General features: G+C 45.5%; 2 protein-coding genes across 2 annotated transcripts in view; one reads left to right on the plus strand and one right to left on the minus strand.

Moving 5' to 3' along the window:
• The window catches only part of LOC147451676 (BTB/POZ domain-containing protein), a 97,521-nt gene extending 85,328 nt beyond the window's left edge, over positions 1-12,193 (minus strand). The window contains exon 1 of the mRNA XM_086517569.1: positions 12,010-12,193. Coding sequence (XP_086373695.1) covers positions 12,010-12,086 — 77 coding nt within the window. The 5' untranslated portion in view covers positions 12,087-12,193. The remainder of the gene's footprint in view (positions 1-12,009) is intronic.
• Positions 12,194-14,290: 2,097 nt separating this feature from the next.
• Positions 14,291-20,400, plus strand: LOC147451677 (uncharacterized). Its single transcript, XM_086518799.1, has 5 exons — positions 14,291-14,437; positions 15,189-15,253; positions 15,529-15,601; positions 20,072-20,102; positions 20,181-20,400. Exons 1-5 carry the CDS (start codon positions 14,291-14,293, stop codon positions 20,234-20,236), a joined length of 372 nt encoding a protein of 123 aa, XP_086374925.1. The 3' UTR covers positions 20,237-20,400.
• Positions 20,401-22,124: the final 1,724 nt, after the last annotated feature.

Below are 22,124 nucleotides of genomic sequence, written 5' to 3' on the forward strand. Positions count from 1 at the left end.
AAAAATGGGCAAAGAAATCTTTATTCATCCTATCAACCTTGGATATCCATGTGGATACCGAAGAGTGACAAGAAAATTCAAACTTCAGCTACATATGATTCATAGTCTCCCGAGTGTCAGCCTCACGCTCACCCAAAAATGGAAAATCTATAAGAAGTCCGTGGATACATCCCAATCTATCCTATAACTCTTGTCTCTTTGCGAAAAAGATCATGTCGCCTCATCCCACATGTCTACATGTCTCACATGACACTGCAATACACATGAGGAGGCAATGTTAGCAATAAGACCTCACCATGGGTTAGGCCTCCTAAAGTATGAAGAGCATGCACCACTAGTTTGAGTGTCTCAAACTACTAACGTGTTAACCACTGAAGACGAAGGGGGTTAGGACTCTTCTAACCACTGAAGACGATGGGGGTTAGGACTCTTTCCTAGCCAACTTGCAGTTCTCCATCAAGGGGCCTATTACCTGACAGAAGGAGAAGAAGAAGAAGATCAATCGACTTACAAGTCACTGAAGACCAACCGAGTGGCCTAAAAGACATAAGGAGTTAGGATTAAAAATCCTAACCCTACCCAACTTACAGGTTAGCAACCGAGGGGCCTAAACCCTAAAAAGAGCCAACAGATGCCAAACTGAGTGAGAAGATGATGACCAGCAGCCTGTACGGCTATTCCCAGATTTTGCGTCGATAGATTTCCATGAATTGCGTTGGCAGCTGTAACAAATTGCTGACGTGTCAAAGCCACTGAAGAACAGAGCCAACCTGCAGATTCCGGCCGAGAAGCCAAAACCCTACGAAGAAGCAGCAGAAGAAGAAGAAGAAGTTTTATAGACTTACAAAGTCTTGACGAGTGGCCTATTTTTAAAGAAGAGTTCCCACCAACTTACGGGACCCCGTCCGATGGGGCCCAAGTGACATAAAGGCATTAAAAATAAAGCAGAACACACTCAAAAGACTTTGCACATCAAAATATGATGATGTGGCACCTGTAGGGACGTTCCGGAATTCGCGGCAGATTTTTAGAGAAATCCCGAAATTTTAGGAACGTGATTTTTTGGGGTCAGCTTTTCATGTTTGATGCTTTTAGGCTTTGGGCCTTTAAATATGAGCCTTGGGGGCCCTCTCTGGCACTCTTTAGCGCGCAGATTGCAGAGGAGGTGCTCCCCGGCTGTTGTACTTTGTGAATCAGCAGTAACATAAAGAAATACCGAAAGGGGCGCCAAGGTTTGGGGCCAATACTCTCTGGGGTGGAATTCCACTACTCCGTGTCGCGTGTCGTCTCTCTCTCTCTCTCAGTTCAGTTGTTATTGAACAGTTGTTATTGAAGTGCTAAAAGTCTGTTCAGTCTGTTATTTTCTATTGGCACGTGGTGCCCGTCTTGTGACAGTGGTATCAGAGCATCAGGCGTGTGCTTTTCTGAAAGCATACCGGTCCTACGAAAGACCAGACAAAGCAAACCGCTCATGTCTTACAGGGCATAAGCCATTAAGATCACTTGCAAGAGAAGGATCCAAGATTTGTTTCGAGTCACTGTTTTTCTCAGAGGCAGGGCCATGCAGATGTTGATAGCTACCAAGCAGCATACTCCAAGTACTTGGCAAGCTTTCAAGAAAAATTTTGCCCGAAGTTATATGGTTTCTGACATCTTCCTTCGGAGTGCAACTTCTGGCAGAGTCGCCATAATTTGCTCACCTCCTTGTCGGTCTCTTGACGCCTTCCTTGAAACTCAGGGTCAAGCACATAAGCTGCCGCATGAAGTGGAGAGTAGTATCCATTCCACCTCGACTCACACAAGCCATGAATCTCCGCATACTGAACAGGGTCAGGCACAAGCTTCTCAAGTGCCTCTATCATCCGATCCATGGCTTCATAGACTTTGCCAATGCATGGCTGCAAGCCATCCACCACTCGAAGAAGGTGTAGAATAGGCTTGACCATGGCGTCGAGAGTCTTCACCTCCTCCCACCAAGCGGCGTCGTCGGCCCATTCTCGGCATTTCAATCCTACTGCTGATGTAGACTCCGGCATTGCCTGGAACTCATCACTGAGAAAGAGGCCCCTTAAGGCTCCGCCACATGTAGACAAGCGGCCTAGCATAAGCCAATTAAATGCAAATCTTGTCTCTGAATATTTGAGCAAGGACAAGTGGCTCCTCTTTGAGAATTCATGGCGCACTTTTTGATGGTTGAGCACAAAGGAGACAATTTGAGAGGCATCACCAATGGTGGGTGAAATCCATGACAAGTTCCCTATGTCCTTGAGGAGGTTATTGAGGCAATGCACCATGCAAAATGTGACATGGATGCTGGGATACATGCCCTCAATGATAGCTCCGGCTGCCCTATTTGACGCCTCTCCATCTGCAACCATACAAAGGACATTCTCCGGGCCGGTGATCTCTATGGTGCTTGTCCACTCCACAGCAAGCATCTCGGCGGCCTTGCCACTATCAGATGCATCATGTGACTCCACAAAGTACATCTCCCCCCGAGAGTAGGCCACCACCCCGTGGATGGACCGCTTGCGGGTGTCGCTCCATCCATCTACAAGAAGAGAGACGCCATTGGTCTCCCACAAATCCTTTGTTGCTTGGGCCGCTTGCTCCACTGCAAGCTTCTCTTTGTCAAGGAGGGTGGTGCGAAGCCTCTCCGATGAAGGTGGCACATAAGAGGAGCCATATTCCCCTATTTTCGTAACCATGGTTCGAAAGTATGGAGACCTATCCACACAAAATAGAGCATGTTGTGTTAGTATGGAGAGTCGAGAGTCGAGAAGTTATAACCCATTATGAATACAAAATGGAAGATTGCAATGTGCATATGCCAAGGGAAACTCATCGCGAAGCATGGAAGGCAATGTGGTCGTGGAAGAAGAATCGGGCAACCGACCTATCCACCTCTTCCTTCAATTTAGGATTCCAATTTTCGTTGAGAGTGGTTTGGCGATGCGGAACGGAAGAGGACGGTGTAGATCCATGGCTCTTGAAGGTTCGAGCGATGTCGTCAAGGTTGGCTTCCCTTTGCTCTCGCGGTGTCGCCGTGGCGGAGGGATCAACGGCAACAAAACGGCCCCTCTTGGCCGCTTCCGCAACCTCATACACCGTGAGCTTCTCAAGAAGATCCAACCTCTTCTCGGGAGCTACATGAGGGCAAAACTTCACCTCGTGACCGGGTTCATGAAGAAGATGGGCTCGCACTTTGTTTGAACCACCCGATCTCTTGTATGGACATAGCTTGCACGTCCATGGTCTTGCACCGCCACCTTTGCCACGCGAGCTAAAGTCGACTTCATCCCACCACGACCACGTTTGCACGGCGGGCCTCCTTAGAGAAGAAGCGGCTTGAGAAGTGGAGTTGGCTTGAGATGACATGATTGTTAGAGACTCGAGAGAGTAGAGCTTAGAAGTTAGAAGAGTTAGAGGAGAGCTTGTGTGGAGAGAGAGTAGAGGAGAGCTTCAAAGTGGGTAGAAGAGGGAGAGGAGAGCTTCAAAGTTCAAACTTGAGCCTTGAGCTTGAGGGAAATGGAATGAGCTTGAGCCTTGAGCTTGAGCCTTGAGCTTGAGCCTTGAGCTTGAGCCTTGAGCCTTGAGCTTGAGCCTTGAGCTTGAGGGAAATGGAATGAGCATTGAGCATTGAGACTATGAGTATTAAGAGGCCCAAGGGAGCCTTTTATAGCCTCCCAAGGGCCAAGGCTCCAAAAATATGGCAGTTGGGGCTGCACAGAGCCGTTGCAAACGGTCAAAAACGGGCATATTTTTGAATCTGTTCCGGTCCGACCCCGGCCGACCCCGGCCGGTCCGTCCCCCCTGCGACCCGCCCGTCCGGCCCGTTTTCCGTCCATCCCTCAGCATTCCCAGCCGTTCCCGGCCTGGTTACGACCGTCCCCCGGCCCTAGGGCCTGTCCCCCCCATCCCCTGTAACTATGTTTAATACTAGTTTCAATGATTGGTGATTTTACTCCTAGGTGGAGTAGTGAGAAATTATGTTTGAGAATGCTTGTTCATACTCATGGCCCAGATCCTTGTGGTTATTTGCAGGGGGAGTATTGAATGATTGAAAAGTGCTGTTTTTTTACTCATGGCCCGGACCCTTGTGGTTATTTACAAGGGGAGTATTGTTGTTGTGACTCCCGGCCCGGACGTGGATGGTTATGCGGGAGGAGTATTAAGAAGTCTGAGCAGTGGTTTACTCTTAGCACCTCCAAACGACGCAAGCCTCGGTCTGGGGGGCGTTTGGTTGTAAAAGGCCTCTATATCTCCCGGCCCGGACCTTTTTAGGTTATGCGGGAGGAGTGATGAGGGAGTCGTTGAATATCTCTCGGCCCGGACCTTGTTAGGTTACGCGGGAGGAGTGTTCATCGGTGACTTTATGTTTCTATGTCCTATAACATGCATATGTGAGCATTTGTGTTGCATTGTGATGTGCCAACTACTGAATATTCCTGATTGGATGAGATTGCCTGGGAATGTAATTTTAGTGCATCAAGACACCCGTGGAAGATCAATACGTTCTGGGTGTGATGGCTAATTTTACTACACCGGAATATCAAGAGTTCTGATCTGGACGAAAGGAGAAGCTAACTCCTTAATCAAAACAGCTGAAAGGAGAAGCTAACTTCTTGATCAAAAGAGCCGAAAGGAGAAGCTAACTCCTTAACAAAAAGAGCGAACTGAATGTCCCTCGGAATGACCCTCGGAATTATTTTTTTCCAGCTAAGTTGAGTTGTTTTGCAGATATGCTGTAATCGCGGACAATTACTCTCTTTCAAGAAGGGGAGGTGTAACAAATTGCTGACGTGTCAAAGCCACTGAAGAACGGAGCCAACCTACACATTCCAGCCAAGAAGCCAAAACCCTACGAAGAAGCAGCAGAAGAAGAAGAAGAAGTTTTATAGACTTACCAAGTCTTGACGAGTGGCCTATTTTTAAAGAAGAGCTCTGTAACAAACTGCTGACGTGTCAAAGCCTAAAGAATGGAGCCAACTTACAGATGCCGGCCGAGGGGCCTAAACCCTAAGAAGCGGTAGAAGAAGTGTCACAGAGTGAGGACGTGGTAATCCTAATTGCTGAAACCCTAATTCTGGAAACCCTAACCCTAAAACCTGCAAACCCTAATTTCTGCCAGAAACCCTAACTGCTGAAACCCTAATTCTGGAAACCCTAACCCTAAACCTGCAAACCCTAATTTCTGCCAAAAACCCTAACTGCTGAAACCCTAATTCTGAAAACCCTAACCCTAAAACCTGCAAACCCTAATTTCTGTCAGAAACCCTAACCCTAACCCTAAGGCAGCAGACAAATTCCGAAAATTGCGCTGACATGATGATGTGGCAGGCTGTACGGATTCCCGTGATTTACGCTGGCAGCTTTTGGCATTGCTTTTTGGACCATAAGCTTTTGAGTTTGAAAGTTTTTCATGTAAACTGCTTTTTGGACCAGAAGCTTTTGAGTTTTAAAGGCTTTTTACTATAACTGCTTTTCAGGCCAAGGGCCTTTAAATATGAGGCTAGGGCTCATTCTCTGGCATGCTTCCTGGAGAAGGTGCAGAGTCTGGAGTACCGGCTTGTACTTTGATGATGCAATATAAAGAAATACCGAAAGGGGCGCCAAGGTTTGGGGCCAATACTCTCTGGGGTGGAATTCCGCCACTCCGTGTCGTGTGTCTTCTCTCTCTCTCCATTTCAGTTCAGTTGTTATTTGAAGTGCTTAAAGTTGTTCAGTCTGTTCTTTTCTATTGGCACGTGGTGCCCGCCTTGTGACAGTGGTATCAGAGCATCAGGCGTGTGCTTTTCTGAAAACATACCGGTCCTACAAAAGAGCAGACAGAGCTATTGGAATTGAATTATATTTGAGGTATCAGCCACTCCCACCCTTACTTCATCGCGCATCGGGCGCGCTCCCGTCTTCACCGCTCATGTCTTACATGGCATAAGCCATGCAAGAGAAGGATCCAGATTTGTTTCAAGTCACTGTTTTTCTCAGAAGCAGTGCCATGCAGATGTTGATGTCTATAGCTACCAAGCAGCATACTCCAAGTACTTGGCAAGCTTTCAAGAAAATTTTTGCCCGAAGTTATATGGTTTCTGACATCTTCCTTCGGAGTGCAACTTCTGGCAAAGTGGGGTATCCTGAAATGCTTGCCATGGAAACCCTAGCAGATTATAAATTGAAATTTCTCGACATCTCTCAGTAGATGTCTCTTCACGAGCAGATGACCTTGGAGGTTTAGTGTGATTGCTATCTCTTGGGACTACCATCGCCGCCAAAGAAACACTGATTGTCCAAGAGCTGATGGACCATGTTGTGCTCGACTATGACCTTATGGAAGAAACCTAACCCTAATTTTTGGTGCAGGTTTCAGGATGGAAAGTCAGTCGACTTTTCGAGCTCGATTGATGTCGAGATTGCTTTTTAAGTTTGAGTTTTGTTTGAGCTTGTTTGGTGATCCTGTTTGGAATTTGTTTGAAATGGATGGTATCTGTTTTGAACCTGTTTTGGTGCCGATTTGAATTGTTTGACTCTGGTTTGATATTGGTTTCAATGATTCATGATTTTACTCCTAGGTGGAGAAGTGAGAAATACTGTTTTGGTATTGTTTGAACCTCGGAACGATGCAGGCCGATGCCTGGGGACCGTTTCGTTGTATGTTTGAAAACCTCTGAACGACGCAGGCCAATGCCTGGGGAGCGTTTGGTTGTATGCTTGTAAAATAATTGTTGTTGTGACTCCCGGCCCGGACCTGGATGGTTATGCGGGAGGAGTATTAAGAAGTCTGAGCAGTGGTTTCTCTCAGCACCTCCAAACGACGCAAGCTGCGGTCTGGGGAGCGTTTGGTTGTAAAAGGCCTCTATATCTCCCGGCCCGGACCTTTTTAGGTTATGCGGGAGGAGTGATGAGGGAGTCGTTGAATATCTCCCGGCCCGGACCTTGTTAGGTTATGTGGGAGGAGTGTTCATCGGCGGCTTTATGTTTCTATGTCTTGTAACATGCATATGTGAGCATTTGTGTTGCATTGTGATGTGCCAACCACTGAATATTCCTAATTGGATGAGATTGCCTGGGTATGTAATTTTAGTGCATCAAGACACCCGAGAAAGATCAGTACGGTCTGGGTGTGATGGCTAATTTTACTACGCCGGAATATCAAGAGTTCCGATCTGGACGAAAGGAGAAGCTAACTCCTTGATCAAAACAGCCGATAGGAGCAGCTAACTCCTTGATCAAAAGAGCAGAAAGGAGAAGCTAACTTCTTAATAAAAAGAGCAAATTGATTGTCCCTCGGAATGTCCCTCGGAAATTTTTGAGCTAACTTGAGTTGTTTTGCAGATATGCTGTAATCGCGGACGATTACTCTCTTTCAAGAAGGGGAGATGTAACAAATTGCTGACGTGTCAAAGCCTAAAGAATGGAGCCAACTTACAGATGCCGGCCGAGGGGCCTAAATCCTAAGAAGCAGTAGAAGAAGTGTCACAGAGTGAGGACGTGGTAATCCTAATTGCTGAAACCCTAATTCTGGAAACCCTAACCCTAAAACCTGCAAACCCTAATTTCTGCCAGAAACCCTAACTGCTGAAACCCTAATTCTGGAAACCCTAACCCTAAACCTGCAAACCCTAATTTTTGCCAAAAACCCTAACTGTTGAAACCCTAATTCTGGAAACCCTAACCCTAAAACCTGCAAACCCTAATTTCTGCCAGAAACCCTAACCCTAACCCTAAGGCAGCAGACAAATTCCGAAAATTGCGCTGACATGTTGACGTGGCAAGCTGTACGGATTCCCGTGATTTACGCTGGCAGCTTTTGGCATTGCTTTTTGGACCATAAGCTTTTGAGTTTGAAAGTTTTTCATGTAAACTGCTTTTTGGACCAGAAGCTTTTGAGTTTTAAAGGCTTTTTACTATAACTGCTTTTCAGGCCAAGGGCCTTTAAATATGAGGCTAGGGCTCATTCTCTGGCATGCTTCCTGGAGAAGGTGCAGAGTCTGGAGTACCGGCTTGTACTTTGATGATGCAATATAAAGAAATACCGAAAGGGGCGCCAAGGTTTGGGGCCAATACTCTCTGGGGTGGAATTCCGCCCCTCCGTGTCGTGTGTCGCGTCTCTCTCTCCATTTCAGTTCAGTTGTTATTTGAAGTGCTTAAAGTTGTTCAGTCTGTTCTTTTCTATTGGCACGTGGTGCCCGCCTTGTGACAAGCTCCCACCAACTTACGGGACCCCATCCGATGGGGCCCAAGTGACATAAAGGCAATAAAAATAAAGCAGAACACACTCAAAAGAATTTGCACATCAAAATATGATGATGTGGCACTTGTATAGGCATCCCGGAATTCGCGGCGGATTTTTATGGAAATCCCGAAATTTTAGGAAAGTGATTTTTAGGAAAGTGTCCCCTGTCCCAGAGATGGGGACCCGTTTTTGGGACGTGGGGACGTCCCTCACAGGGGAAGGGCAAGGGGACGGGTCCCGGGACGCGGGCCCCCGATGACACCGCCGGATGGGACGCGGGCAAGGGGCGGGCTGCAGCCAACGGGGGGCGGGATATTCAAAATTCAAATACTGTTTAAGCGCCCACTTTTTGGGGGTTTTTCAAATTTCAAAAGCACCCTATTGGGGGGACTTTCAAATTTCAAAAGCCCACTCTTGGGGGGCCTTTCAAATTTCAAATTTCAAAGTGTTTTCTAAAGCGCGTCCCCTGTCGCGTCCCCCGTCCCCTGTTTTGCCACGTCCCGGTCCTCGGGACCCGCCACGTCCTCGAGACCCGTCCCTGTCCCCATGTGACTATGCCTTGGGGGTCCTCTCTTGCACTCTTCAGTGTGCAGATTGCAGAGGAGGTGCTCCCCGGCTATTGTACTTTGCGAATCAACAGTAATATAAAGAAATACCAAAAGGGACGCCAAGGTTTGGGGCAAATACTCTCTGGGGTGGAATTCCGCCACTCCGTGTCGCGTGTCGTCTCTCTCTCTCTCTCTCTCTCTCTCTCTCTCTCTCTCTCTCTCTCTCTCTCTCTCTCTCTCTCTCTCTCTCTCTCTCTCTCTCTCTCTCTCTCTCTCTCTCTCAGTTCAGTTGTTATTGAACAGTTGTTATTGAAGTGCTAAAAGTCTATTCAGTCTGTTCTTTTCTATTGGCACGTGGTGCCCGTCTTGTGACAGTAGCCCTGCTGGCTTTTTCACAAATTGCTTTTGGATCGACTACTTTTCATGTAAAGTGCTTTTTGAGGCCAGGGACCTTTAAACAAATTGTGTGGGCTCTCTCTTTGTCTGGCATTCTATGATGAGGAGAAGCAAAGCAGAGTTCCCAGCATTGTACTTTGTTGAAACAATATAAAGAAGTACCGAAAGGGATGCCAGAGTTTGGGCCAGCGCCGTCTGGAAGTAGAACGCCGCCACTCCGTGTCTTGTGTGTATTTTCTCTCTTTCTGTTCAATTGTTTTGAAGTTTTAAAAGTATGTTCACTCTGTTCTCTTTCAATTGGCACGTGGTGCCCCTTTCGTTATAGTGGTATTAGAGCTTCAATCGTGTGCTTTTCTAAAAGCATATCCGTCCTTCCAAGAACAGACAAAGCAAGAAGGGGCTTCTAGATTCTACTTTTTTTTTCCCCCTTTTACAAGAGAGAAAGATGGAAGTTAGGGGTTACGGTTCTTGCTTCAATCATTTGTCATTTTGACGAGCAAATCGGTTCTACATCAACGTACAAATGGAAGCTAGACTTAAAGGAAGAAGAAAACGTGGATCTCGCACAAGGCTCTCTTTTATAGGCCATTGGCCTCTTGCTTTTACACAGCTAAAAAGCCCAAAAGTAGCGCTCTTCCAAGAACCTTGTGCAAAGGCATCGATGGCTTTTTGACACCTCCAATACTCCAACCATAATGTATGCGATAGTAGTTTGGACACCTGGACTTACAGCTTCATGGTGGATGCAAAGTGAGAGACCACAGGTCAACCCACATGACATTATCAAGAGCAGCGCAGGACATACCGCCCATGGTAGTGAAGGCTCTCTTTCAGACAGAATGTTTCATTTAGAGAGTAAAGGAGCTGCAGTCTACCGCAAGACAAACTTTCATATTGAGCTCTTGAGGTATCTAGACAATTGGGAGGCAATCGAGAGTAGATCATGGTAAACACAGATGACACATTGGTTCAACACACATGGTCTGCATATAGTGTAGCTCCCACCTTTTTGATACGACCCAAACTCATCACTTATACACCTCTCACATAGTGGAGCAACCAAATCCTCAAACAAGATCTCTAGCAGCTATATATTTGAGAGACATGGATTACACCTAGACACCCTTTTCTATCAAAGATGCAGTATTGTAGAGAGCACTTTGTGACTATTCTAGAGGATGGCTTCATCCAGCCCACAATACATGGGCACATATATGCCACATTATGCTAGAGTAGTGATAGGATGTCACGTGCGCATTGCACTAAGCCTCATGGCCAAGCTACTGCTACAAGTTAGCTTCAGTCTTAGTCTAGTATAGCTTAGGATCTAGCCTGGCAATTTCGTGAGCCTCTAGAAAGAGCTGCATGATCAAGCAAGTCATAGTTGCATACCTTCACTTGCACAGTACAGTGACTTGAGCATATAGGCATATGAATAGTCACTTAGGTCATTTATTAATAAACGACTTAGACATGACATTTATAAAAGGTAGGTAGGACAAATGGCTTAAAACCCTATATAAGCAACCCCTTAATCCCCATTTGGAGCATCAGAAGATCAATACTGCCCGATACCTAGTACCAAATACCCAGATAAACCAGCACCCCATCCCTGTGGCGTTTCTCCGTCACCATCCATCAGGGTTTTCAGCCTCATCACCATCAGTATTCAGCCCTGTAGATCAGTGTTTTCAGCATCCAACACCTAGTACCATCAATTCTAAAGGCTTTTTTTGTTCGGTACTCATTATTCAGCCCAGCGTTTCAATATTCAGCACCAATGTTTTCAGCCTACAGCATCACATGAGCCCTGGCGATTTTGCATCAGCACTCAGTATTCAACATTTAGCCATTGTATCAGCATTTGTGCAAGTAATCGAAGCAAGTACTTGCTCTGGCAACAGAGCAAGGGGGCCCTTGAGGGTGGTTGGGACCCGCTATGAGCACCTAACATAGGACAACTCAGGGTCTCATCTCACATACTAGAGATTGAGGTTCAGATTGACACACACTGAAGCATAAAGGGAATGTGCATGGAGATGGGATGGAGAACGACAAGCACTGTGTATGCAGATGTCAACATACGAAGCCAATATGCAATCCTTTTCAGAGGACAGCCCACACTCATGGAGTTGAGAGACAGTAGACAATTGGGTTGCTTCTTATTAGAGATTGAAAGACATAGAGAGACCCTCCTCCAATCACCCACACACAGCTCACAGTCTTCTTTCAAAGAGCTGCCCTAGTTCCACCCACGAACACTCAAAGGGGTCACACTATAGCAAGTAGAGATTGTTCGAGCCTATAGACACCCCACAACACCAAGATACCAGCCCAGAGAGTACGTCATACAGCCATCCCCAAGATCTGACTACAATATGACTAGACCAAAAAGAGGGAGATAGAGCGGGCCTTCTTGGACCCTGCTACTATGTTGTAGGTATACTTCACTCTCTACCCACCTATCCATGCCATACTACATAGTACATCCCCGGTTTGGTACTTGATGGAACTAGCTAGCCCTTTGCATATCATGGGCATTGGTGGTACTCCCCTGTGCATATGGTTCCACATCCATTGAAGTTAGAGCTCCATCCTCCTCATCCCTAACGTACATATACACACACCCCATGTCAGTCTATTCTGTTTCGTAGCAGGTTATGCTGGATACTAAGAGGACAGAGACATGTACACCATAGTGAATTCGGCCTATAGAAGACGTTGATAAATCCCCCCTGCCCCTCCCCCCCTCTCTCTCTCTCTCTCTCTCTCTCTCTCTCTCACACACACACACACACAAATAAACACAAACATAAACAGCACGATACTCACGGGGTAGGAGCCCGTAAACCCAGGCTGAGAGACCGCCTGAGCCGATCCTCCTGAGCCTTCGCTGTCGATGTCGCCATAGCCAACTTGGCATTAGATGAAATTGCCGAAGGTGCATGGGCAACGTGCGGAGTTCGACTCACTAACAAGCAGCAAACAGCTCTATATGCAGGAGTGTTTTATTTCTTCGTTAGCTTAGTGGAGATTTTCAGATCTCTCCCCTCCCATTCACCCACGTGGCAGCTATTTCAACGCTTAAAAAAAAGCTGCGCCGTCAAAAGCTGGCAGCTATTTCCAGCGCTAAAACAAAAGCTCTGCGTCGTGAAGCTGGCAGCTATTTCCAGCGCTAAAACAAAATCTCTACGCCGTGAAAAGCTAATAACGAAGTAATAACGCTCTCCACAGTTCGGTTCTCTCTCAGCTTCAGGTTCTCAAAAGCTAATAACGCTCTCCACAGTGCGCAGTTACGTCGAGTACGCTCTCCACAGTGCGCAGGCGCCTTCAGAGTTCACAGCCAGGCTCAGGTTCTCTCTCAGCTTCATGTTCTCTCTCTCTCTCTCTCTCTCTCTCTCTCTCTCTCTCTCTCTCTCTCTCTCTCTCTCTCCCTTATCCACAGTTTTACAGAGTAGCATGGGTCTCTGGTTCTTTTTGCTACCGGCTTTGTCTGATGGCATTTGTTTACTCATCACTTTATTCGTTGTGTTCAATCGGTTGAAAAGGCCTCAGGTTCTCTCTCTCTCTCTCTCTCTATACTTGCCTCCCAACTTTGTCTTGGCTGCGCGAAGCATCTTTCATGCCGAGCCTGCTAGAACCTAGACATCTACTTGAAGCATCTTTCATGCCGACCTGCTAGAACCTAGACATCTACTAGAACCTAGACATCTACTTGAATCGTGGGAGCTCGCAGGGAGAAGGGTTGGGGGAAGCGGTGCCGGCAGCACGTCCCTTGGCAATGGAAGCGCCAGCGGCAGCAACATGCTGCGTTTCTACACAGACGACACCCCTGGCTTCAAGATGAACCCCACCTTCGTCCTCGGCATGAGCGTCTTCTTCATTGCAGCTGTCGCACTCCTCCACGCTGTAGGCAAGATCTATGCATATCGATCTGCTGCTTAGCTATTAAGGCCTCTTTTCTTGGTTTTAGTCATAATTTTGTAAGGTTGTAAGGATCTGTAAGGTTGCGAAATTGACTGCCTACAAGTCTGTTGTAAAATCTCTTGAGCAATTTTGCATTGGATACATCTGATTCATCACGAGACGCCGTCATTTTTGACAAGTTTGGGTATGGCCGGATGGTTGTGAGTCTTTGTGCATACAATAACGTATATGTATGCAAGTTTCAAAGTATGTATGTGTGTTGCTTTTCTTGCGCGAAGCATCTTTCATGCCGAGCCTGCTAGAACCTAGACATCTACTTGAAGCATCTTTCATGTCGAGCCTGCAAGAACCTAGACATCTACTTGAACCGTGGGAGCTCGAAGGACAAGGGTTGGGGGAAGCGGTGCCGGCAGCACGTCCTTGGCAATGGAAGCGCCGGCGGCAGCAACATGCTGCGTTTCTACACAGACGACATCCCTAGCTTCAAGATGAACCCCACCTTCGTCCTCGGCATGAGCATCTTCTTCATTGCAGCTGTCGCACTCCTCCACGTTGTAGGCAAGATCTATGCATATCGATCTACTGCTTAGCTATTAAGGCCTCTTTTCTTGGTTTTAGTCATAATTTCGTAAGGTTGTAAGGATCTGTAAGGTTGCGAAATTGATTGCCTACAAGTCTGTTGTAAAATCTCTTGAGCAATTTTGCATTGGATACATCTAATTCATCACGAGACGTCATCGTTTTTTACAAGTTTGGGTATGGCCGGATGGTTGTGAGTCTTTATGCATACAATAACGTATATGTATGCAAGTTGCAAATTATGTATGTGTGTTGCTTTTTTGAGATGTAATGTTGGTCTCTGTTGCTCACATGTGGAAAGTTAAGTCACACCACTTCACTTATGCTCGTGGGTGACTCTGATCGGCCTTAACATGAACTCCCAATGTGCTGCTATACATTTGCGAGATCGATTTTCTCAGCAGCTATGGGTAATTTGTTTGTCTGAGGCAATCATCATATATCAAATGCAAGATGTTTGCTGATCTCGTTGCCACGTACATGGAAAATACCTCTATTGATACGATGCAGTCAGAAGTGAATCACCTCTTTTTTGAGTGCACGTGGCTCTGCAGATATGGTGCTTGAATGTCAAAACCTGAGGATTTCCCCTCAGTGAGAACTCAGCATGTCCATTGTACTCGTCGCTCATGATGTGATTATGATGCAAATATGGAGTGATGGCAGAAGAGTTGAAAATCTTGCAGGGAGCAGATCTTCCAAGTCTTGTGCTCTACAGACATTGTCGATGGCGATGCATACAGATGCTCCTGATGTTTGTAGAGTTTCCAGCCTTTCTTTCAATTTTCCTTTCCCCGCCAGCACACTTTGGAAGTATGTGGCTTGACCTCCTATTTTCCACAACAGGGATGATTGCGTCTCTCTGATCCCCATACTATGAGGGCTTTCATTCACAAATTCCACATGTGACACATGATTCAATGCACATTGCGATTGTTGCATCTCTTCTAAAATGTGAGACAAGACCGTCTCTTTGCCGAGCCCACCTTCGCCCACTATACCCACTAGACAGAGCCATGGTACCCTAAAACTCAATGCTCCAGGGTTTGTGGCGATGATGCAAGGTGTGGTAGTAGCGTTGGGGCAATACGATATACTGCATGTTGTCCGTAAGAGTATTTGGAGGACCTTGAGGGCCATGGAGTACATAGATGGCTTTAACAGACCAAGGCTAGTCACAGCGCACAACACTTCTACCAAATCCCTCTTATCAACTCTAATTGTTTGGTTGGTGATTCCTCATTTCACAATGCTGCCAATTGTCCTTTAGATCTTCATTACTTGCTAGTGCATCCTGCATGGATAACTAATTTGATGTTTTGAGACCACGTCCACCTTGTGCAACGTCTAGGAGAGTAGAGTTATTATGCACGGGTAGGGGGTGTCCATGTTGAGGATAAAGGGGTCTCACTAGCAATTATAGAAGCTATGTGTGTATGTCCACCTTCAACTCATTTCTGCAGGCGCAACTAATTATGGCCTAACTCTACCATGTTTCATTGCAGACAGATCAAGAGAAACTTGGACGCAACTCCTCTACATTTGCAACGGCGACATATTCCAACGTGCGGTGAGTACAAAGTGCCACATTTTAATCTTGAACGCTAAGGACACAGTAAAAAGGAACACACCGAAAATTGCATGCTGCCGTGGGAATGGCACGTTCCCTCGTATTATAAAAATTGGGGAGGACTGTGCAAACTCCCCCGTGCAGGGACACCAACACGTTTTCTTTTTTTTCTATAACATAAGAGATAAAGAACACATACAAATAATGAGATTACTCTCAGAACCTTAAACATTGTGCTATTACTTTTCTAACACTTCGTACTTATTCTTTGCAAGGGACATTCAAGAACTCAGCTACCGCTTGCCTCTTCTCAGTCCGAAACCCCACAAGAGCGCAATCCAGCACCAGGTACATAGTTGTTTCAAACGCTTGAACTATCTGTTGCTTAGCCGTGACTAGTAACTAAATATCACAAGGTTCTGATCGCATTGAACCATTAAGATTGAGTCCGACTATTGAGTCCGACTGAAGCCGTCAATGGACCATCACTGAAAGCGTAGGATACACCTCAGCAGATCGAAAGCGAGACATCGCACTTCAATGAAGAAGAAGGCTAGATTTCTACCATGCTCACAATCATGGATTGATATCGTCAATTTAGTACACCGATGGAGTTCAAAAATAGCAACGACATTCAGACCTTTAAGCATATGCTTTGTTTGTGGTGTAGTTTTCATCCAAAGAAGTGCCTCTTTTCATTGTACTCAAGCTCCAGATGAGACATCGGTTGCAATGTTTGCTAGTAGTCTACTCGTATCCAGCTTAGAGGCTACACAAATAGAAACACAATGGGTGCAGTGCTCCGCTTGTGAGAACTCAAGTGCACGTCGCAGATATTGTGTGCCGTTACTTCCAGACTACACAAGAAGAATACTGAACGGGAATCAACTTCACATACAGCTACTGAGCGTCATTGACATATCTATCAACGCCATCTCAACAGTGACAACAATAGCACGTGGTACACTAGACAGACGTTCAATATTAGATAACCCTCTGCTATCATGGAGTAAAGAGCATAGAACAACCTTCACAGAGCAAGACCTAGCTACATCACAAGTGGCAGACATACTTGCATTCAATCTTGAGAACAACTTCGTACTACAGAAGTACATGTCGATGGCTGAACGACCGAATAAGAAGCTTGGCCTCTGCATACTAAGTCAAGATAGTGTGAGCAAGATCATTCAGCACCAACAAGACAACGCACCGTTTGCACTAATGGGGCATCTTGACACGAGTTTGATGTTTGGTATCATCGAAAACATCGTTGAACCAGCCAGGAGAAGAGCATTCACCGCTAGCGATACTTACGAATTTGCTTCTCTGCAGCTCCGTGGTCGTCAACAATTGCTTGAGAGAACAGTTACTTTCAAGCCCAACGGCATGCCTGCCGCAGCAAGCTCTGTGAAGGACATCACAATAGAGACGGCAGTGTTTCCATTCCTGTTTCCTTTCGGGAAAGGCCAATATGATGGTAAAATCAACTTCAGTATATATGTAAAGGTACGTGCATCGACTTTGTTCTCCGTTTACACCCTGTACAAGCCATACCTTCTCATAATGTACCAAGTAAAGCAGGCTCTTATGTTGGCTAACAATACACACACAAGCTTGTTGCAAAGGGACATTGACAACTACAAGAAGGCCAATCGTACAGCAACTGATGAGGACACTGTGAGACATGTGCTTCGATACAGTACCCCTTCTAGCATGCCACGCTCCTGCTCGTGGCACCGCAAGAACCTAAAGGACTTGATAGCAATGGTAGACGAATGGGGAATGCTTGATTTCTTCTTGACTTTCACTGCCGATGAGGTCACAGACACAAGATGGCCTGAGATTGACACGATCGAGCTAATTGCACGTCATTTGAGCGCCTCCTTCACTTGGACAGACTGCCCGATCGAATGCGCCCTCACCTTCCACACTAAATTCCAAATGCTTATGTCCAAATATATACTTGCGAAAGGTGTGTTGGGCCGTGTGCAACACCACTTGGTTAGATATGAGGTCCAAAATAGAGGATCACTGCATGCTCATGTCATATTGTGGATGCATGAAGAAGACAAAGAGCAACTATCTGCTGAGATAACTGCATACATCCCGCCAGAAACCAGCATTGTGGTTTTGCCAGAAGTGAGCCGCCTCCGACAACTAGTGCTCAGGAAACAACTTCACAAGTGCCGTACAAGTTGTTACCACGGTCAAAGAGATGGAGTATGTAAACACGGTTTTCCATTTCATGCACAGCCAAATCCAAACCCAGTCTTCAACCAACAAAATCATAGATGGCAATACTTCAGGCCCCGGCATGAAGACAGAAATGTCGTACCGTACCACCCTACACTGCTTCAGCTATGGGGTGCACATATGAATATACAGCGGGTCACCAATTCATCATTGTCCTATTACCTCCTGAAGTATGCACGCAAAACTGAACCAATGGGCCATCTCAACATCCGCTCAGAAGATGCAGAGCGCTTAGGTCTAGGTGGCCTTGACACTGTGAAATTGAAGCTGATCTCAGCCTCTTTACTGTCGAAGCCTATCTCAGCAACAGAAGTGGCATTAAATTGTTTGCAAATCCCAATCATTTCAAAGAGTGACACCGTCCAATACGTCGACTCATCACCCCTGGCACTACGACAACGAATCATTTCTCACAACAATGATGTCGTGCTGCACCCTGTCAATCTGTACTGCACACGACCACAAAGTATGGAGAATCTTACGTTCTACGACTTCCACAAGAATTACACAGTGACGAAGGGAAAAAAAGAAAAAAAAAAGTATTTCGGAGGCGAACACCTACGGCAATCGCTAGAGCGGCAACACCGACTGGTCCGTTTCACAGACTTCCACCCAGGGCATCATCCAAAGGCTTTCTTTTACAACGTGCTACTAAAGAGTATCAACTTCAGAAACGAATCCTAGCTCCTCTCACCGGAGAACACGTCCAAGTCATACTATCTTGAGTGCAACTTTAGAAATTTGATACTGACAGATGAGGACCTTGAGATGTACATCACAGAGTATACACAACGAAATATGCTCGCGACAGATCAAACACACCAATTTCACAACATGATACTACAGAAGACATCCTCAACAAAGGCTACCTCATTTCAATCTCCAGATGTGCAAACAGACTACGAGCAACAGGACACGACTTCTCGTATCTCTGCCCTTCTAAACGAGCTTCAAAATGTCCAGAATGCGTCACTGACATCTGAACAAGCAGAGATCTACAAGAAGCTCACAGCAGCAAAGGGTGGTCTGCATGTGATCACAGGCACTCCTGGCAGTGGCAAAAGCTTCCTCATAAGATATATCACAAGCCAACTCATAATGCAAGGGAAAACTGCCACACTCGCTGCTTCGACTGGTGCAGCGGCCACAAGGTTAAGCAGCATCGCAACAACTGTCCATTACCAATTCAAGATACCGGTGCGCACACAGCAGTATCCCCTGTCAATCTCCAAAACTGATAATAGATACGTCAGTATCAAAGAAGCAGACACGATTATCATAGACGAGATTTCTATGTTGACAAAGCAAACTTTTGATCTCATAGTACGACAAATTGTGAATGTCACCAACGGCACACTGCTAGACCCATTCAAAGATAAAAAGCTCTTCTTGTTCGGTGATTTGGCACAGTTGCCGCCGGTATGCAGGCATCAAAATGATCATTGCTACTCATGCCACATCACAAGCTCCACTTATTGGTCCACTGCTACTACGTACATTATGTCTTGCTCAGTGCGCCATGCAAAAGATATCTCTTTCATAGAGTTCCTCAATACAATAAGAGTCAGGCTCCCCACAAAGAAAGAGATCCACGATGCGCTCGGTGACCGCATCATAACGCAGGATCAAATAGATCAACACATGGATAGGAATATGGCAATCATTTGCACACACAAGAGTGACGCTCGATATTATAATAACCTTCTCTTGGAACGCTTCCATCAGCATAGTCACATCATCCAAATCAGCCTCAAGACAAACGCACACAACGTCCCTGAGCTCCAAGCATGGCTTGAAGATCCCGACTTCCACGCAATTGACAGAATAGCAGAAGGAGCAAAGGCGTTGATAACAGAGAACATAGATTGAACAATTGGAGCAGCCAATGGATCACTTTGTCGCGTAGACGAAATCCTCCAAGATGAAGAAGGAGGCATCAAAGCAATCAAAGTCACACTCGACACATCCAAACAAGAACCTACACTTCGGCGGTCAAAGCATAGCAGACGGACATTCAATGGGCACTGGTACCATAAATCCACATTCCCACTAGCTCTCGCCTACGCTATGACTGGACACAAGTCCCAAGGCGCAACAATCAACTCCAACGTCTTGCTCATTGCAAAAGAAATTTTCGCCCCTGGCCTTCTATACGTGATGCTATCACGCGTCACTGAGCGAACCCGGCTACATTTACTAGAGCTACCTACGCCAGAGATGTTCACACCATCTAGATTTTTGAACTTCTAGCCGGGAATGTTTCCTACGCCCTCTTCAGTATCAATTCCTGTTTCTTTTAAACAAATGAAATCGCCTTGTAACTGCCTTCTATATAAAGCAGGAATTTTTGTTTAACTGCTTGTCTTCTCTTCTATGGACTTATCATGTTCAATATGTTGCATTGCTGAGACACCTTCCCTATCACCCCTGCTCACTCTGATCCACCTTTTGTAAATTTACTGCTCTTCCCTTTTTCACTTCATTCATTTTTGTTTAAACGTTTGTCAGATCTTATGCTTCAGAAATACTGCAAGAGGTCATCAAAATATTTTTTTTTACGCGCAGGAAACTAAATCAAACAATGGATCACAACACGGTACATTTTGCACGCTTCTTTGATCTTGCATCTGCCTGTGTGTACACATGCAAATCAATCACTCATTTTACTGTGCAGCTCTTCAAGCAATATACGAACAACGCAAAGGAAACACAACCAACGATACAACCTAAGAGATTTTACCTCACGACTAAGCAGATGAGATTGGCAAACTCAGCAAGCAAGAAACCCCATGCGTATATTGAGGGGTTCCATACTTTTCAAGAACGTCGCAACTTCATGAACAAGTGCGACGCAAGATATAAAGCTCTAGACCAAACAATGGCCACACCAAACACAGAAAGGATGACAACAGGTACTATTAGAAAAGGAAAATATAATGCCTTCTATGTGTAGTGCTAACAAGCTTGCTCATGCATCCTGTAGGTCTCATGAAGCAAATACTTGAAGAGCTTGATATCTAGTACGAGGATGATGAGAGTATGTTGCGTAATGTTGAAGCACAACAACTCCTCGACACAAAAACTGAAGGAATTACATTGTACGTGATGGAGCAGCTGCGGTTTGGTTACAACATTGACTTGGTTGAACTTTCAAAAGCCACTCAAGAAAAATGTGCCGGTATCTTGACAAATTTCATGACTTCGGCAAACCACACGCACGACGCAACTAATCCACCTATCACAATCCAGAAGGTAGCATGGCACTACAGCGAACACAAGGCAATAAATTATGGACAACCAGCCTCCCCATACAAGCCAGTTGCAACAGACCAAGGCAAGTATGGATAACAAGTATCACTAGCTTCTATTCACTTCTCCGCAGCAATGTCATTTTTTTATTGACCTAACCAATCTGGATGTACTACAGATTTAGACACTCATCAAAAACCAGAGACAAGCATCGGCCTTCCACCCCAGAAAAAGCAGTGTCGCGGGAAGAATACATAGTCTACAGTATACGCTGCACGAAGAACGATAGAAGATATATCGGAGTCACGAATAACATCCATAAACGCATTGGCCAGCACAAGCGCAATCCTTCGAAGAGAATGCAAGCGGACATTCAGACACACATTCCTTTCGAGGAAAATTTTGAAATTACCACTTTAGCAACCAGTACCAATATTCATAAAGCTAGAAACTTAGAATTTTTCTATATTAAACAACACAAGACAACAACTGCATTAGGTTATAACGTTTGTTCTGGACATCCACCAAGGTTGAGAAAATATTATTTTTTGAAAAAAAACACGAAGGTATAGCTGTAAACTTCTGCCGTCTTTATTTCATTGTTTTGTTCACTGTCTTTGTCACATAATTTTGATCATCGCCTACAACAATGTCTTTCTGTTTCCATTCAAACTATGGCAGACATGACAACTTATCAACTGTTTTGATTTAAATGCCTTTTCTTTTCAATTTAGAATGGGTAGGCCAATTCCAGCTGATCTGATTGAGCAGCAGCCAAAATTTGAGACTGCAATGTACAAGTTCCAATACTGTCTTTACCCACATTTGCAAGAGCGGGTGCTCAAACACTACATGCATAAACGGAGCGAGTTCATTCCATGGCCAGTTCAACCACCTACCCCATGGCATCCACATTACATCACTTGGGATACACTCAGTCGACAAATCACCATCGACATCGCCGTGCTGGCTAGTTGCTCCACAAAACACCATTGTATGTTGTTCGTGCAGATTGCAGACGTGCTCGGCCTACTCGAGACTATAGAATTAAATTACTCTAACGTAGTCCCCAACCACCTTCACTCAGCTAAACAATTCGTTTCGCGCTATTTCTCTGTCAACGAGTTCCCCACACGCGCCACTCTGAAGAGCATCTTACCGATATAGTTCTCCTCCTCTTCTCCACAGAAGATTTGTCCATTTCATTGTAAAGAAATCATTGTATGCTACATACAATGTTCCGTTCATAATTCTTCAATTTTTTGGCATACTATTTTCATCAAATCGTTTCAGTCACTTATACTCACTTGGCGTAAGAAAGTTTGTGCAAAACAAATAATAAGTGCTCTCTATCTCTCTCTCTCTCTCT

The sequence above is a fragment of the Adiantum capillus-veneris genome, chromosome 8, assembly GCF_014529385.1.
Source record: "Adiantum capillus-veneris isolate H3 chromosome 8, ASM1452938v2, whole genome shotgun sequence".
Taxonomy (NCBI): domain Eukaryota; kingdom Viridiplantae; phylum Streptophyta; class Polypodiopsida; order Polypodiales; family Pteridaceae; genus Adiantum; species Adiantum capillus-veneris.